The sequence below is a fragment of the Phodopus roborovskii genome, unplaced genomic scaffold (assembly GCF_943737965.1).
Source record: "Phodopus roborovskii unplaced genomic scaffold, PHOROB, whole genome shotgun sequence".
In the NCBI taxonomy this organism is placed as follows: Eukaryota; Metazoa; Chordata; class Mammalia; order Rodentia; family Cricetidae; genus Phodopus; species Phodopus roborovskii.
This window is the reverse complement of record NW_026126514.1, coordinates 8,820,474-8,839,532: the sequence shown is the minus strand read 5'-3', so window position 1 is coordinate 8,839,532 and position 19,059 is coordinate 8,820,474. Positions and strand designations below refer to the sequence as shown.

General features: G+C 39.3%; 1 protein-coding gene across 1 annotated transcript in view; it reads left to right on the top strand.

Moving 5' to 3' along the window:
- The window catches only part of Sec23a (SEC23 homolog A, COPII coat complex component), a 48,606-nt gene extending 42,284 nt beyond the window's left edge, over window positions 1-6,322 (top strand). Inside the window, exons 19-20 of the mRNA XM_051195886.1 lie at window positions 760-825; window positions 4,993-6,322. Of these exons, the coding sequence (XP_051051843.1) occupies window positions 760-825; window positions 4,993-5,082 (156 nt within the window). The 3' untranslated portion in view covers window positions 5,083-6,322. The remainder of the gene's footprint in view (window positions 1-759; window positions 826-4,992) is intronic.
- The last annotated feature ends 12,737 nt before the right edge of the window (window positions 6,323-19,059 follow it).

Below are 19,059 nucleotides of genomic sequence, written 5' to 3'. Positions count from 1 at the left end.
TTTTGATGAATTCACTCATCAATATCTTAATATTCTTATTTTCCTTATTTACTTATTGACTGCTTGATTTCATGGTGATTAGCTGTAGTAGAGGATAGACAAGATTTTGCCTAAGTTATGGCTTAAAAAGTTTGAGGTTCATTAAAGTAAAAGGATGTAGATTTTCATGTCTTTTTTTGTTTGCATCATTTTATGAGGTTTCAGACTTCTGTTGTTTCAGACTAGTTGGTAAAAACTGTATTTCCAGACTTACTTTAAAATACTTTTTATATTTACAATTAAAACATTTTTTAAAACTTATTTTTATTTCATATATTTGGGTATTTGTGCACCACATTCAGGCAGTGCCAAAGGAAGTGACTAGAGGGATTTGGATCTCCTAGGATTGTATTACTGATGGTTGTCAATCACATGTGGGTGCTGGGAATCCAACCCAAGTCCTCTGGAAGAGAAGCCAGTACTCTTAACTGCTCAGTCATCTCTCCAGTCCCATCCTACAATTTTTATATGCTGTTTGTGATTCAGTGGTTTATTATTTTATGACTGTTACAAATATGTAATGTTGAAAGAGTACATTATTTATATTGTAGCCTGTGCATTTTAAAATGGAGTTTTTTAAATCTTAAATTTTAATAAGGTTAATTTTGTCAGTATATTCAGTTAAGTTGGTGTTAGATGGTATGTAGTATGTGGCTTATCTTACTAAGTCTGTTTCTGATTGATACTATTATTTATTATTTCTTTATGTTTGCTTTTAAGGCACGTTTTCTCCTTTCCAAAGTCAACCCTTCACAGACTCATAATAACATGTATGCCTGGGGGCAGGTAAGTGTGAATAATTTCTTTTTTGCATTCTTAGTTATTTTAGTAAAAGCTACATTTTCCCTGTGTATCTAATGATGATTTCTGTGGGAAGACGTAAGAAAAGAATAGAAAACATAATTAGTATTTGGTTCTACCTTAGATAATAAAAAATCAGTCTTGTCATATAGAACCTCTTCAGATTCCAATATACTGGAGACAAAAAGCAATAAAGTCTATAAGACAGGCGTATGATAATTCAAGTGTAATGTGAAGCAATGAACTACAGAAGATCACAGTAAGCCAAGAGAGCTCAAGGATTGTGGTTAAGCAGGAGAAGCAAGAAGCCTGGAAATTATTGTCTCCGTGTTTTAGATTGGTTAAGTGCTACCGCTTGATGCAGCATGCCAACATTTAAGGACTACCAGTCTGCATGGGTTCCAGCCTCTGCTGGAACTTCAGGGTGTATGAGATAGCTTCCCCCACCTTTGGATAGCTTGTGGTGTAGTACTAGAGATAAGCTACATCAGTGAAGTACAAGACAGAATATGCAAAGTATGGCTACAGAGAACTAGACTGAATCGGTCCTGTGGTGGTACGAGGTGGAAAGAGATCAGTGAAAGGACTGTTCAGTTTAAGGAAGGCTTTCATCTCCATAGGTGAGATTTCATGAGCAGGGAATTCATGTAGAAGAAAGTAAGGGCTAAGGTGTTAGGCTGTATGTAGAGAAGAGTTGTAGAACTTAAAACTGTGGAGTGAATTGAGGAGGACCTTGAATGCCCCAGTGAAGAGTGAGTTGTCTTTACTTGGCAGTTATGGAAAGCTATTAGACATGTGCAGGTTGAAACTGTATTACTTGAAGTAATGCAAGCTAGGTGGAATGAAGGCAAGGTGGCAAAGAGAATAGATTCAGGAGGTCTTTCCAAAGTAGGCCAAATGTACGTCAGTGGAAGTTGCAGGAAATTACGTTACTCCAAGGTAGGACAGCTTCATACATAGTCTTGATCCTGACTGCGTCCTGGATTAGATGGAGGGGATGGCTATAATGAAGGTGAATGGGGTGTTTTGTGAAATTTGAACATACATTGTCAGATAACTAATGCAGTACCTTGAGTTTGATTATAGTGTTGGGGTTATATTCAATTTGTCATTAATTTTAGAAGATGCATCTGGATACATTTGGTGGCAAAATGTCTTGACATCTTCATACTTATAGAAATGATTCAGCAGAAAAAAAAAAAAAAAGAGAAATTTAAAAAACATAAAGCCAGCATGGCTCAGTGTTGGAGTTAACTATCTAAATATTTTGCTCAAGATTAATGGAATCTGATTTCTTAGGTTTTTCTTTTTGCTAAAAATCAAGAACCCAGTAAGAGCTGCACATGGTAACATATACCTGTAACCCCAGTCTCAACAGTTGAGACAGGAGGATTAGGAATTCAAGGTCAGCTTTAGGCACAATGAGTTTGGGGATAGCCTTGGGTACATGTCCTTGTCCCTCCTGAGTCCACCCTCCCCAAAAGGGAAACAAAAATCTGAAAATCTTTTCTGCCTTTTGTGCTATGAGGCCTTTCTCAGCACTCAGATGTCAGCATTCTAGAAAACGTCAACACTACTGTGAAGGGGCACATAGTTATTGTGGGCTCCCGAGGAAGTCTCTGGAGGAACTTTAGTCACATCTGTGTTGAATTCAGTTTCCTTGGGAAGAATAAGATGTGGTTGTGGACTGATGGATGGTAGGTATTGAAAGGAACGGCTGCTGTGTATATTGTTTGTAGTCAGTGCACACCATGATGGAGGTGTCACACTGGGCTTAAAGTACAGGATGAGATCTCTTGTGCTCCCTTTTTCATCAGTGTAATATATCCAGAGTTCATAGGAGACACATGTTGTCTGTTTAGTATCTCAATCCCAGAAAGTTGAGTTAATCCTGGAGGGGAATGATAGTGAACTTGTTTCAAATTCAGCTGCTTTGATTCAGCCAGTACCAAGTTAGAAGTAAGGATATCAGAAATATTTTGAATGTTATCTATGCTTCGAAAAAAAGAAACAGGTTGATGAATAATAAAATATAGAAACAAGATCCTGGCTTGTAAGACAGACTTGCGGGGAAAAAGACTTTTAATGATGACTTTTAATAATAATAAAAAGAACACACACACTAAAAACCCAAAATACCTCCAATGGTAAGTCTTATTTCTACATGGCCTGAAGAGGGCATCACTGTAGCACTGTTAGGCAGTACTTCATATCCTGGGTGATGTAAAGCTTGAACCTCAATGTCTGATCTTGGATGTATTTAATTTGTTTTAGATTTTAAACTTTATTACTGGGATGTGCATGTGTGCACATATGCACACATGCCACAGTGCATGTGAAGGTCAGAGGACAACCCTGAAGTTGGCTGTCAGCTTCTTTCTACCTTTATGTGGGTGTAGGGATTGAATACAGGTTGGGTCTTCAGGCTGCATGGCATGCACCTTTACCTGCTGAGCCCTGGATATATTTTGTTTTTTCCCTTTTATTGAAAATAGACTTTTTGAGGAGCTGGAGAGAGAGCTCAGCAGTTAAGAGCACAGGCTGTTCTTTCAGAGGACCTCGGTTCAACTCTCAGCGCCTACATGGCAGCTCACAACTGTCTGTAACTCTAGTTCCAGGGAATCCAACACCCTCTTCATGTCTATGAGCTCTCTATGTAGACCAAGCTACCCTTAAATTTACAGAGATTAATCTACCTTTGCCTCTCAAGTGCTGGAATTAAAGATGTTTGCCACTACTCCTGGCAAGATTTTATATTATTTTTTTTTGTTTTTTGAGACAGCGTTTCCTCTGTGTAACTGCCCTAGCTATCAGGGACTTGCTCTGTAGATCAGTCTGGCCTTGAATTCTCAGAGATCTGCCTGCCTCAACCTTCTGAGTGCTAGGAGTAAAGTTGTGCGCCACCACTGCCTGGCTTTATTGTTGCTTTTTTTTTTTTTTTTTTTTTTTTTTTTAAAAAGATTTTATTTTTAATTATATGTGTAAGTCTCTATGTGTATGTGTGCATCTGAAGGCAGTGCTTGTGAAGGCCAGAAAATGGTAACAGATTCACCAGGGCTGAAGTTAGAGGCAATTGTGTACCAGCTGATATGGGTCCCTCCTTGCTATGTAACTTTGGTCCTTTGCAAAAGTAGCAAGCTCCCATAACAGTTGGTGCCATCCCACCAGCCCTCACATTTTATTCTAATTTGTCTCCTCTGCCTTTTTCAGTCTCCCATGTCTTTTCTTGCCCTAAGTACCTCTTTCTTCTTTCATGTCAATGTATCGTACTGTAACACCCTCTTTTCCATTAAAATTACTTCTTCTTCTCTCACTGTCTCTTTCCTATTATTCTCTCTCTCTCTCTCTCTCTCTCTCTCTCTCTCTCTCTCTCTCTCTCACACACACACACACACACACACACACACACAGACTCTATCTCCCTCTCAAGACTGGGTTCTGTATGTGAGAGAAAATATGTTTGTTTGTTTGTTTTTTAAGTCTGGTTTACTTTTCTTAATAGTTTCAAGTTCATCAATTTTTTTGTGCAAATGTCTTGATTTCTTTGCATCTAAATAATGTTCATTGTGCATGTGTACCACATTTTTTTTGGTAACTGTTCAACTGTTCATAGGAATCTTGGCTGGTTCCATAGCCTAGCTATTGTGAATAGCTCAGTAATAAATATAAGTGTGCATGCCCAGAGGTGGTACAGTGGGGTTATATGGCAGCTCTGGTTTTGCTGTATTGTTTGAATGAATTGCTAACATTTTCATTGGGTCACACATAAGTGAAAATACTAAGCAGTGTTTTTGAAGAACATCTTTCATGTTCTGTGGTGGCTGCATGTTTCCACCAGCAGTGGTGGTCTAACCAGGTCAGGCCATCTTTAAGCCCCTCTCCTCCACTCTTACACTATTGGTCCTTTAATAACTAGCCTCATCCTGAGATAGTTCATTTCCTAGCTTAAGTTCCGGGAGCAGCTCTGTTCCACGATTACAGCTCTGCTGCTCAGGACTGCCTGAGACTTTAGATGAGTTCCCCTTAGGAACCAGGCCCTCTACTATCCATTTCTCTATTTAAAACAAGTTCCTTGTCTGTTTCAGAGATTTACATGTATATTCTTTGGTACCACCCTGTGTTTTAATCACAAACCCTTCTCTTTTCCCCCAGGAGTCTGGAGCACCTATTCTCACAGATGACGTTAGTTTGCAAGTGTTTATGGATCATTTGAAGAAACTTGCTGTATCAAGTGCTGCTTGATATGCCAGACGTGTTAGACACTTAAGATGAAATACTACTCCAGTTTCCTTGCTTTTTCCATTTATCTGTGGAAACAACAGAGATCTCTCTCTCTCTCTCTAAATCTGTTTTGTGTCAGTATGATTTGAGGCAACATATGAAAAAATGTTGATGATTGTAGATTAAGCTGAAATATAAGAGCAATGAGAACAAGTTTGTTTGCTTGGTACAGTATTATAACTGGTTTTATAAATTTGAGGTCTTTATGATTTAATTATGTTTAAAGAGTTAGAATGGTCTGCTATGTATTGCAGATACCATTTATTTGCATACTGCAGACAGATCCAAAGTGGCACTGGTATCCTCAATGACCTGTTAGGGAGTATTTAATAGCAGCCAGAAAGGAACAGATTTGTAGTAATGATATATGAACAATTTGCTTCTTTGTTAAATAATTTTTTTTTGCACACACATATACCCTAGTCTGTATTTTGTTAAAGTGAATTTATTTTTATGATTTATTTAGGAATTATTTGACTCTATTATAGTAATTCTTATGAAGGGAATTTAATGTTTTTGGTTATTTGCAAAAAATTATTTAGAGCTAAAAAAATTGAGTGAGGTAACAACTTCATAGCTAACATTAAATGTGAAATTCCCACAAAGTACCCAAGTCATGTGACTAGAGTAATTTTTTTAAGGGAGCTAGAAAAATAAAACACATTGTCAGGGTGATTAAAGAAAACTTTGCAGTAAAGACATTATTGTAACTATTATCATTTTGTTGTTTTCCATTCTTAGATAAAGTTTCATTGTATTCTTCAGTATTTTAACACTATTTTAGGAGTTTCACTTCACTTTTTGTTTCTGTTTTCTTGTGAGATTTATTAATTTGTGGTTCTTATTGAGACAGTATTATATAATGTTTAATTATGTCATGTGGAGATAGTTCTGTTTGATTTATTGATTAGTATCATTCACTTTTTCCTTTAAAGTTTACTTGTAGCAAATGTTTACATTGCTAAAGCAGATAAGTTTGACAATGAACTTTATGTATCAAGTGCTGCAAATGCAAGGTGGTGCTCTGATAGTTGCTAAGGACAGTGTGACTGTGATTGTACTTGCATGAACACAATCAGACGATGGCAAAACACAAACATCTAATTGTTATACTCAACTGTTTAAATAAATTGCTTTGTTCTGTTTTATTTGAATTGAACTGTGCTAGCCAAAATGGCAATAAAGTCTTCTTTTCTCTGTTTTCTTGGTTATTTTAAGATCTTGCAAAGCCTGGGAAGCTTAATGTAAAATTAGACTTTACTTTTTTTTTTTTTTTTTTGGGAGACAGGGTTTCACTATGTATCTCTGGCTGTTCTGAAACACATTATGTAGAGCAGGCTGGCCTTAAACACATACAGATCTGCCTCCCTCTGCTTGGATTAAAGGCTTGTGCTACCATACAAGGCCTAAATTTTTTGATTGATTGACACACAATTGTACAAATTTATGGGTACAGGGTGATAATTCAATACCTATGTATAGTCATGATCAGATTATCTTAAAAAGTATTTTCATTTCTTCTAAATAACATTTCTTTGTGTTGAGAACCTTCAGACTTTTCTTTCCTAATCCTTATAAAATATGCAATAAATTGTTGTAAACTGTTGTTACTCAACTGGAACTCAATACTGGAACTTTGTTCAACTATATTTTGGTACCTGTTTTATGATCTTCCTCTCTATTTCTTCTTCCTAGTCTCCAGTGACTACTATGCTACTTGAGTACGAGTGTGTGTGTGATACATATATGTGAATTCTGGTGCATAAGAGCCACAGTGCACCTGTAGAAAGTCTGAGGATGACCCCCCACTTTTCTTTTTCTTGAGACAAGGTTTCTCTGTATAGCCTTTGCTGTCCTGGAACTTACTCTGTACTCCAGGCTTCCCTGTGCGTTACCATGCCCTGCCTGAGGACAACTCTTTTACTTTTTATGTTTTTAAAAATGTTTATTATTATTATTATTATTATCATTTCTTATTTTACATATTGATCCCAGTTCCCTCTCTCCCTCCCTCCCATTCCCACCCCCCCCCCAACTCCTCAGGGAGGGTGATGCCTTCCAGGAGGGATCATCAAAACCTGTCAAGTCTTTTGGAGTAGGGTCTAGGCCCTCTCTCCTGCTTCTAGGCTAAGGGAGTATCCCTCCATGGGGAGTGCTCCCAAAGTCCTTTAGGGATACATCCTTATTTCACTGTCAGAGGTCCCTTAGACTGCCAAGGCCTTCTGACTGAGCCCTCTCCTGGAATCCAGTTGCAGAGAGGGAGGAGTGATAAGAAAATGGGGTCAAGACCAGGCTACAAAACTCCACAGAGACAGCTGACTTAAACAAGGGGTCGCTCATGGACCCCAGATTGATAGCTGGGAAACCAGCACTGGACCAACTGAGGACAACTTCTAAGAGTGGGTTTTCACCTTTGTACCTTGAGGCACAGTCTAGTTTCTGCCATGCTGCTACTCTAGGGTAGTTGACCTTTGAGCCTCCAGGGGATTGTCCTGTCTCTACCTTTCTACCTTGGATCTCTCTGTAGAAGTGCTGGGGTAAAGACATGTGCTACTGTATCCAGCTTTGTCCCTGGGTGTGGGGATTGCATCAGATGCTTTTATCCACTGACATTTTCATGGCCAAGAGTGCTGTTTCTGAAACTCAATCTGAACTATTTCCCTTGGCCCTTAAAACAAAGTCCAAACATTTCAACCTAGTCACCTCATATAACACACACCAGCACCTAGCCCTTCCTCTAGAAAGACTGTACAAAAGACACAGCTGAAAAGTAGTATGGAGGGCTGGAGCCCTCAGCAGTTAAGAACACTGGATGCTCTTCCAGAGGACCTGAATTCAATTCCCAGCAACCATCTGTAATGAGATCTGGTGCCTTCTTCTGGTCTGCAGGCATACATGCAGACAGAATGCTGTATATGTAATAATTAATTTGACCCGAGTATGTTATTTTAGGGATGTTATTTGGGATCTGTATAGTAACAAAACCAAATATATATGTTCTTTTGTTTACTTTTCCTTTTAAAAGCAAATTATACACACTTAGGCTCACAATGTAATCCAGAACATGCAGGTAACATGCAATGGTCAGGGTTATCAGCCTTTGTTTGCTCATTTCCTTTTGAGCTCCTGTCTTCTGGTTGTTATAAAATGCATGGATGATTATTTTAAACCATAGTTGCTCCAGAATCTAGAACTTCCATCTGTATATTGGTCCCTGCAACCACTGACCTCCAGCAATTACTGTTCTCTTCCATTCTGAAATTAACTTTTGTTTTGAGATGGTTTCTCCATGTAGTTCTGGCTGTTCTGGAACTTGCCCTGTGTACCAGGCTGCCTTGAACTCATATCTATGTGCCTCAGCCCCCCGAGTACTGAGATTAAAGGTGTGCTTTACCACGCCTGGCTAACTTAAAAAAGTTTTCACATAAGAGAGCACGTATTTGTTTTTCTAAGTTTTGTTTACTTAATGACTTCCCGTTCTATGCATTTTGCCATAAATAGCAAGATTTAAAACTTCCTATGGTTCAATAGTACTCCAGTGTGTGTGTGTATACATTAAAAGTTTATTATCAAGTCAGTATACAAAATAATGTGTTTCATTATGGCATTGTCACACATATATGCCTTTACACTTTATTTCTATTCTCCTTTCCTATTGCCCTCTCCCACTCCCCTGCTCCTCTCTTGCTTATACCTGATTTTCTCTATACCTTTATCTGAGTCCTTATCTTGACTATTATGAGTTAGTGCTGTAATTAACAGTTCAGGTAAATCTTTGATATAGTGATTTCATACCCAGAAGTGATAGCCAAATCCTGTGGTGGGTCCATTTTTAGTTTTTTTGAGAGCCCCATAACTATCTTCATTAAGAGGTATATGAATTTGCCTTCCCACTAAACCCTAGACGCTAGTGTTGCAGAATATTTGTTTATACTGTGTGAAGATGTGTCACTGTGATTTGTTTAGTAAAGAGCTGATGGCCAATAGCTAGGCAGGAGAGGCTAGGTGGGACTTCTGGGGAGAGAGGAAGAACTCTGGGAAGAAGAGTGGTGGGAGACACCAGTGAGAACTCTGAGGAAGTCAGACATGCGGTACAGATTAGAGGTAAACGAGCCATGTGGCAGAATGTAGGTTAATAGAGACAGGTTAATTTGAGTTATAAGAGCTAGTTAGGAAAGAGCCTAAGCTAAGGCCAAGCTTTCATAATTAGTAATAAGTCTCTGTGTCATTATTTGTGGGCTAGCAGTCCCAATGAGAAAGTACTACTACATGCTAGTGACTAGAGGTTTGCAAAAGTTCCATGTTCTCTGTGTCCTCACTAGCATGAGTGAGCTTTCACTTCTTTGATAATGGCTGCTTTGCCCGGGGTGAGGTATCTTGGTGTGATTTTATGTTCTCCGATGACTAGTGATACGGAGTAAGCAATTTTCATCTACTTGGCCGCTAACCATATTCTTTGTTGACTGCATTAAATTAAATGCTGTGGTGTATTAGACTTGGTTTTATTTATTTATTTATTGCTCTTTTTGAGACAGGGTTTCTCTCTGTAGTCTTGGCTGTCCTAGAATTCACTCTTTAGACCATGCTGGCCTTCAATTCAGAATTTTCTGCCTGCCTCTGCCCCCTGAGTGCTGGGATTAAAGGTGTGTACCACCATCACCAGGCTCTTATTTGGAGACAGGGTCTTGCTATGTATTTCAAACTGGCCTTGAACTCCTGATCCTCCTGCCTCAACCTTCTGAGGCAGGGATTACAGGCATTGGATACAACATCTGTAGTTTTTCAGTTATTTTAAAAATACTATTGAAAATAAAGATGTATTCATCTTTCTAATGTTCTTGGAACTAAAAAATTATTACTTAGGTTTTCTATGTGTATGAGTGTTGTCTGCATGCATGTCTATGCAGCACATTTGTGTCTGGATCAGAAGAGGGTGTTGGATTCCTAGAAACTGGAGTTATGGATGCTTGTGGGTGCTGGGAATTGAACCTGGTCCTCTGAAAGAGCAACCAGTGCCTTTAACCTGTAAGCCACCTTCCCAGCCCATTTTTGGAATTATTTTCATCTTCCATGTGTGCAGTTCACCTGTGTGTGTTCTTGTACTCGGTTGTGTTCTGGATCACTAATATGTCCTTTTTATATTATGTCTTGCCATGCTTTTTTTTTTTTGATTTTACCGTTTTTCCCTAACAGCATATATTAGCAGTTGGGTAGTGATGGCTCTGCCCTCTATAATGCTCTATGTCACTTTGTATCATTAATACAACCATACCAGCCTGTTTTCTGTTGAACACATGTTGTCTTTTATTTGTTTACTTCCAAACATTTTATATCATTCTGCCTTGGTCATGACACTTTTAGAGGTAGCAAATAACAGTTTAAAAGCAGCCCATTTTGATCATATTGACTTAAATTGTTTTCTTTTGTACTTGTTTTAGCCATCTAATTTTAAAAATTCAACTTATTCTCCATCTTTACATTTTTATTTCTATATAATTTCTCTAACAACTTGTAATAATTTTAGTATTGTGATCGTTAATATTAACTGTTAATCTGCCTGAGCTTAGAATCACACAAGAGACACCCTTGGGTATGTCTACAGGTTGTTTCCAGGGAGGACTGACTAGGAGGAAAAATCCCTCTGAATGTGGGAAACCAGAAAGATTGCCATCCCCCCTTCTCTGCTTTCTGATCTGCCCAGATGGGGGCAGCCTCGTTCCTGTAGGCAAAGGGATGTAAGGGCAACTCCCACAAAACCTACGGCATCCTTAAGGAATGTGTCACCAAACAGAGAACCAGAGTCCGGTCCTTCCATGCTTAAACTGCTCTTTGTCAGGTTGTTGTCACAAAAGTGAGCAAAGAGCTACTGTAAACATACAATACATTAAAAGGAAAGATGCCAGAGATATACCCAAACCCAGACATGCAACTTCCAAACCAGAAGAGGAAAGTGTGATTTTATCAAAATGAAGAAAACAGCAACCAAAGAGTGTGGTCAATAAATAACAAAATGACAGGCTAATACTTTTTTTTGGTCTGTCACAGTGATGAGTTAATAGCATTATAGATGCTTGTTACTCAGTTTTTTTGCAAATGTCACAAGCATATTGATGGCAACACAGCCATCTTCTACAGAACTTACCAAGTTTGTTACTCTGGCCTTGTTCACACTTTTTCTTTATTTTTTCTTCAGTTTAATACAAATAAATCCAAGTTGCTGAGCTCTTTTAGACCCATAAACAATGTATTGGGTAGAAGTTAAATACTGCGTACTCAAGTGCTTTGAGCAGGATTTTTACTGGACAATATTTAAATCTCTTACAAAACCAGCACATTTTTAAGGGTGATGACTGTCGACCTATGAAGCTGTCTGGCCCCTTCTGATACTGTCATCTAAGGAATTTAGGGCATCCAGTTCAGTTGTTGACTAGTTGGAAAAGTGTTTTGAGTCAGTCCATCAGACTGTCTAACCCTTTCCTAACTGCAGTAACCTGGGTGTTTTGGCAGAGAAGGGAACTTTGTTAAGCCTGGTGTTATGGATCTGTTCCTTTGGGAACATGGCCTGGTGTGCTGGGGAAGCTGCTGTTTTCTTCTGTGGCTTTTTTGAGATCAGGTCTCTCCATGTAGCCCTGGCTGTCCTGGAACTCCCTATATATAGACTAGAGATCCATTGCCTGTCTTCAGAGTGCTGGGATTAAATGCTGCATGGCCTTAAAAAAGAAAGAAAGATTTATGTATATGAATCCACATCGAATGAGTGCCTTGGAGTTATGGATGGTTGCGAGCCCACTGTGTGTGGATGCTGGGAATTGAACCCAGATCCTCTGCAAGAGCCACAAGTATTTTTAACCACTGAGCCAACTCCCCAGCCCCATTCAGGACACACATTCACACACTGCTCCTTACCTGTTCTGGGGACCACACTGTTTGTTTCAGATAAATTGAGAAATCCATAAAATCAATTGTCATAGGTATTAGAACCATTTCTTAAGAATAACAAATTTAGAGATTAATTATGGATAAAGATCTCTCTGAAGTGGCACATCAACTAAAAGCCTCCAAAAAGGAGGGATCACATTTCACATTTTCAGTGGCTTAGAGCCCTTTCTTCAAGGTGGTTTAAAAATAACTTAATCTCTAGAGATTTAAAAATTAATCTTCGTGAAATCTTCATGGGATGCTGATAGGTTAAATGTTTGGAAACATTTGTGAGGAGATAAAATTCAACAGAAACAAGAGCATTCAACTCAGCGCTGCTTTAGCCTGAATGTGCACAGAAACACTGTGTGTGTGTGTTGTGTGTGTGTGTGTGTGTGGTGATAAAATACCAACATCCATTCTGTTGGAGAGTTTTTGCTTTTAACAGCTCCGAGGAGATGTCAGCACTGCCATTGTGGGAGTCTAATGTGTCTTTGATGTTTCAGGACTTTCATGGGAGGACAGACAGTGGATAATGTGCATTTTGAAATTTTGGGGACCATGGACATGGATCTGATAGCTTACTTTATGGAACTAAATGAGATGGCCCTTCCTTAATTATTTATTAGGAACTAACAAGGTATGTAGGGAGCAAAGTGTCAGACACAGTTTTCCTCCCTTGGGCATGGATTATGCTGTCATGCATGGGCTCTTACGATTTTTAATTCTAAAACTCTATTTTTAATGAGAACATTAAGCCTACTGATATATCAAATATATATTTTCAGCAAGGAAGTATTTCTATTAAAAAAGCTATCAAGTTGCTGAAATATTAATGATGGTACAATATCATTTAACTGAAGAGAATATTTTTATTAAATCCTGGGTTATAATACCCAGAACTATGTTCTGTATTTTAATAGGGATGTTAAGAAAATAAGGTCCCGAGTAATAAATTGTGAAATGGCTCAATTAATAGTTGTCCTTAATTATGAAAGATCTCCTTTTTTAGGGATTTGTAGAAGAATGCCAAAGCATATTATGAAATACTCCTACTCAGGTATGCTTAGTAATTGGTTAGCTAACTACTACAGCGTGCATAGACATGGCTCTACCTGAAACTACAAAAATAAATTTCACTGCAATCTGACTTTGGACCAGAGACTTCTGCTTTATGTTTGCTGTACAGTACTTTTCTCATTTAAAAGGGAATTTCAATTACATTTGTTTGTTGAGTGCCATGTACACTCCTCATATGCTTACAGTAAATGACTGATGATTAGTTCCCGTTTGGAGGCAACAGTTCAGCTTGGTTTCAGGGAGCTATTGTTTTATTATTTCAGGCTCTTTGGCAAGCAAGGCGAGCACAATTGGTGTGCTTACTCAGCTTGCATAGTGACAGCTACACCTGTGTCTCCTTGTGGATCTAAGTCTATATCATTAGCTGTCTGTAACACTGAAGAATCTTCCTGAATCTGGTGAAGGAAACTGACTCTCTTCTGCAAGCTCTTCCACAAAACAGTAACGTTGTGGAGTGATTCCTTCCTTCCTTCCTTCCTTCCTTCTTTCCTTCCTTCCTTCTCCTGTCCTTCCTTCCTGTCTCATTCTGTAGCCTTGGCTGTCCTGGAACTCACCATGTAGAACCAGCTGGCCTCAAACTCATTAAGATTCTGCCTTCCTAGTGCTGGGACTAAATGGATGTGCCACCATACTCAGGTTGATGCATTTCTTATGGTTAAATTATTTAAGTGGAGACTGTCAAATGGGGGACATGTTAAATTTGCAAAGCTAATCATCAAAATAGATTTGATAATGATGTAGCCAGTGTTGTATGTTATGTTCTGATCTGTCCCTATACTAAATAAAACCTGTTAATAATTACCCATCCAGAGTAAAATATACAAATCCTCAACACAGGGAATTAGACCTGTCCTTGATAACATTCACATCCTCTCATTTGCTGCTCTGCAGAACTAAGCAACCAGTGCCAGTCTCTTCCTTAAGCAAAGGGATGTGACCCAGTTTTCTCTACAGCCGAGTCTGAAGACTGGCTGCTGCTCTATGGAATAGTTTGGTATTGAAAAGTTACCATTTGCATAATGGTGGTTAATGAGCAGTTATATTCTAGAAAGATAGAATAGGAACATTCAGAAGACACCATGCATTCCATGACGAGAGGAAAGAAGGTAGCCAGAGGAGCAACACTATTTAGATGCAGTAATGTTGAGTGAAGATTTGCCAATGGCTTCTGCTGCAAAATGGTTCCCAGATTGTTCAAAAGCTTGATGCATGGCGGTGAGTTCCTTTGACCATTGCTCCTAAGTGCATTCAGCTGTTGAAATAAATCCTCATTACTTGAGACAAATTAAACTTACCTGTGGAACAAAGGTCCTGGTGACTAATGATTTACCTTTGGCCTTACTTGGTTATAATGAATAGGGACCAGTTATTTCCCAACCAATTCACAAGTGAAATCAGTGGTACACTGAGACAGAGTTCCAGGAGATGCCTTCTTATACTTTATTTTCTTTGCTCTCTCTTTGAGACAGGATTTCTCTGTATAACTACTCTGATAGCCCTGGAACTTGGTTTGTAGAACAGGCTGGCCTCGAACTCAGAGATCTGCCTACCTCTGCCTCCTGAGTGGTGGTATTAGAGATGTGCACCCCACCGCCTAGCATCTATTTTCTTAGATAAGATAAATTTCACCCAGTTGAGGTGTCTTGTTTAACAATATCCAGCAGAATTAATATTTACAACTTTCTGAGTAGACTAGGACTTTAAACATTTTAAAGTTACTTTTATTTCTTTATTTGGATGCACAGCTGTGTGTGGAGATGAGAGGACAACTTGTGGGAGTCAACTCTTTCCTTCTACCATGCGGGTTCCAAGACTGAGCTCAGGTCATCAGGCTTGGCGGCCAGCACCTTTCATCAAAAGTGGGAAATACCGGTGATTCAGCACAGACCTTTGTAACTAGCTACTGAATAAGCAGGGGTCAAATAATCATGGAAGGTGGACTTTTTTTTTTTAGACAGGGTCTCACTATTTAGCCATGGCTGGCTGGAACTCACTGTACAATAAACTTGACTTGAATTCAAAGGCTTGCCTCTGCCTGCCTAGTGCTGGGATTAAAAGCATGTGATCCACCATACCTGGCCTTGAAAGGCTGGAAGGTGTGTGTGTGTGTGTGTGTGTGTGTGTGTGTGTGTGTGTGTGTGTGTAATGTTGGGGCTTGAACCCAGATCTTTATGCATCTAAACACAGAATAGTGCTGAACTATACTATCAGGCCCTATTTAAAAAAAAAAAACTTACTGTATTTTTGTGTCCAACTGTCCCTTTAAGCTTGTTTAGTGTGTGAGGCATCGCACCTCTAATCACTCAATGAACACGGTCAGCCTGATGATTTTTGTGTCACTTAACAGCCTCTCAATTACAGGCAGCCCCACTGGACAATGGTTTCACTTTGTCCTGTACTGGGTTAAGAAATCATTTCATCTATGTTTCCATGTGATGGTTTAGCTCATAGCTCACATGGAATCTATTGTATTATCTTAACATTAGCCCAAACTCTTTGTTACGCATTTATGTACCGGAAGAATATAAAAGACACATAGAAAATTCTCATGTTCTGATTCCTAAGGATGATTCTTAATCAGCTTGTCTTGGGAATGGCTCTGTTTTATGTATTCTTCATTTAGTTCATGGAGATTTCTATTGAGATTCTGTTGAGATTCCCACTCAACTCTTGCCCCATAATGATTCCTCTAGCACAAAATGCTTCTGAAAATGTTTTCGTTCTTAGTCACAGATTTTTCTTATACACTGACCCCCAAAATCTTAGGAGCTGATTTATCGTCTTCCAAAACACAGACACATTATAATTGCATATATTTGTGGAGTATAATATGATTTCTCATTCCTGTATACAATGGCAAGAATTGAATGTCAGCCAATTCTAATGACAGTCTGTACTTTGGCTGTGGAGAGAGCAACTATCACACAAGTGTGAGGACCCATGGAAATGTTGGTTTCCAGCACTGGGGAGGCCAAGATAGGGAATCCTGGGAAGAAGCTAGTTAGCTAGACTAGGAGGACTGGCCATTTCAGGTTCATCAGGAGACTCTGTCTCAGTGTATAAGATAGTGACCAACAAAGAAGCCCACTTCAGCCTTGAGTCTCCACACACTTGTGGCTCTGCACACAGAAGAGCATGCCTACATATGCAAAAAATGCATGCACGTGTCTATGGTATTGTAAGAATGGAAAAATACAACCTAACTCTCCACTGACCACAGGAAGCTAGAAGTTTAAACCTTAAAATTCCAGACCCTACCCTTAGCCAGTAAATAGGCAAAAGGTTATTCTTTGCTGTACTCACAAGACCTGTAAGTACATGAGCTTTGTTGTCCCACCCAGAAGCCGGTGAGAATGCAAACCTCCAGGGCTATAGAAAACTGATTGGTCTATGGGATGAGGGCTTGGATGATTTGAATTGATTGGTCTGCACCATGGGCTTGGGATGCTATGAAATGATTGGTTTACAATGCTTGGGCTTTGTTTTAATTCTTTCTTCTGCCCTCTTGGTCCCAAGCCCTCTGCCCCTGCGTGATGCATGACTGTGGACCCCAGTGCACTTGGAATATAAAAGACCTCATGTTTTTACATCAAGACCGTTTCTCATGAGTGATTTGGGGGAGAGGCGCTTTTCCTGAGTTGGGGTGTGAGGGTCCACACTCCACGCTCTGCAGGTCTTTCAGTATCACACAATGAACATGTAATAATAGAAAATCTATGTTTGCCTCCAAGCTGCTGGGCAAGGGTCCCTTCCTGCTCCTAATGAAAATGGTTACTTGAGGTTACGACATTGTGTGGCCTGTCATATATTGAGGGTTTCTGCCCATTGACTTTGTTCTAGGTGGGGGCAAGGGTTGGGAAGGTATATCCTTTGTAGACTGTAGTCATGGGAATGAAAGGTATTTAGTGAGGAAAGTCTCATAGCTTGGAGTCAGCCCAGGGATGCTATCATTCAGTCATCTTCTATATAATGCATGTAGGTGACACAAATGCTCAGAAACTAGAGGTGAACTGGTTTATAGAGCAGAGCCCTGAGCTAAAAATATCAGTTGCTGATGATTCGAGAAAGTTAGAAATAGAAATAACCTAACGACCATATATCTTCAGGGAGAAAGGCATGAGATATTTAATCATTTGTCCTCCCCAAACTCTCTGAGGAGAAAACTATGATCTCATTTCAAATAATCAGTGGGAGATTTTTCCATGCTAGATGACTCAGGCATTTGTGTTTTGTCCTTTACTTCTGAATCTTGTGATTTTACAAAATTAGCGATGGAGTTTTATCTCTAGCCAAGTATCCTTTATTGCTAAATTTTAGAGGGGTTGGGAAGCAAAACTCATCAAGAAAGGCAGACTATTCTGTGCTTTTGGTCCTGTTGGGAGATGTTTCATTATGTTTGTCTCTGTTGTGTTGTCTGCTAACTTGAAGAATTGCTCCCATAGCTCTTGAGTGAACGTTAAATTCACCCTTGTTCCCTATGAATCTTTCAGTGAACAAAAGATGCAATTACTAGGGAAATGAAATAAGGAAAGATAACACTGAAGGTAAACAGGAAAATACTTCATGTCTATCAAGCGTCAAATGCAGTTTGGAGGCACTAGTACCATTACTCCACCAGGCGGCAGTAGTTACCATGTAACAGGAAACTCGGGACTTAAAAATTCTGAATTTTTTTTTTTTTTTTCTTATACTTTCAGTGATTTTTCCCTGCACCAACATTCATGCTTGGCTAATCGATGGTTTTCGAAAGCTAATATCTGTTTCTGTCTGAAATAATTGGACTTTAAAGGTAAAATAGTTTGCTGAAAGGGTACATAATGGTAAAACACTTCGACTCTATTGTAAGAGAAAAGCTTTCAAAGTTCCCAAAGGAAAACGGTTAAGTACACGAAGCCTTTAATTTTCTTTGTGACTCAATTCACTTAAAAGTGGCAATTTGATCCCGCAGCGCATGGAGGCCTGAGTGGTGATGGAAGGTACATCAATCATCCTTGCATCTCTAGATGCAACGAAGTTTGACCTACATCTTCATGTACAATGTTTATTATATTGGCTAAGTTTCCATTTCATTTGCAACCTGAATCTAGACGTAAGGGATGAGGCTATTCTTAATTCTGCAAAAGTCAGCCACACCTGGGAATTCATGTCAGAAAGTTACATTTAGAGGATGATTTTACAGTTCGGAGCAGCCTCCTGTCCATTCCCCGTGCTTACACTGGTCCCTCACCATGTGAGTGGAGAGGTCTTTGGTAAGTGTTGGGGAGAGTGAAAATCTCAGCTATTTCTTAGCAGTCATTTCTGAGTATTGTCTGGATCCAGTTTGGGTAACTCAACAGTTTATATAAAGAATTTAAAAAAGGATTTATTTTACTATTAATGGTGTGTATTTGTGTGTATAATGTGCCTGTGTCCACAGAGGTTAGCAGCATCAGATCCACCAGAGCTGCAGTCATGGGCAACTGTGAGACATCCTGTGTGGGTTTCTGGGAACTAAACACAGGTCCTCAGCACAAGCAGCCAGTGCTCTAAACAGGCAAGCCATTCTTTAGGTCCCAGAATTGTTTCCTAAAGACCAAGTCTGAAGTGGTCTGGTTTGGCTTTCTGATCAACCTGCCTCTACCTCTGAAGTGATTACAGGCTTGTGTGACTGACCCCAGCACTTTGTACATGATAGGCATGTTTTTTAAATATTGCTAGAGGCTTGAAGAGATGACTCAGCACTTAAGAATGCTTGCTGCTCTCACAGAAGACCTGGGTTCAGTTCCCAGAACCCACACAGCAGCTAAAAAATGTCTGTGATTCCAGTTCAAGGGGATCCAGTGCCCTCTTCTAGCATCTGCAGGCACCAGGCATACATGTGGTGGACAAACATGCCAATAGGCAGACTATTTATGTACGTGAAATAAAAGACTGCGTATTTTAAAAAGTATTATCAGGATT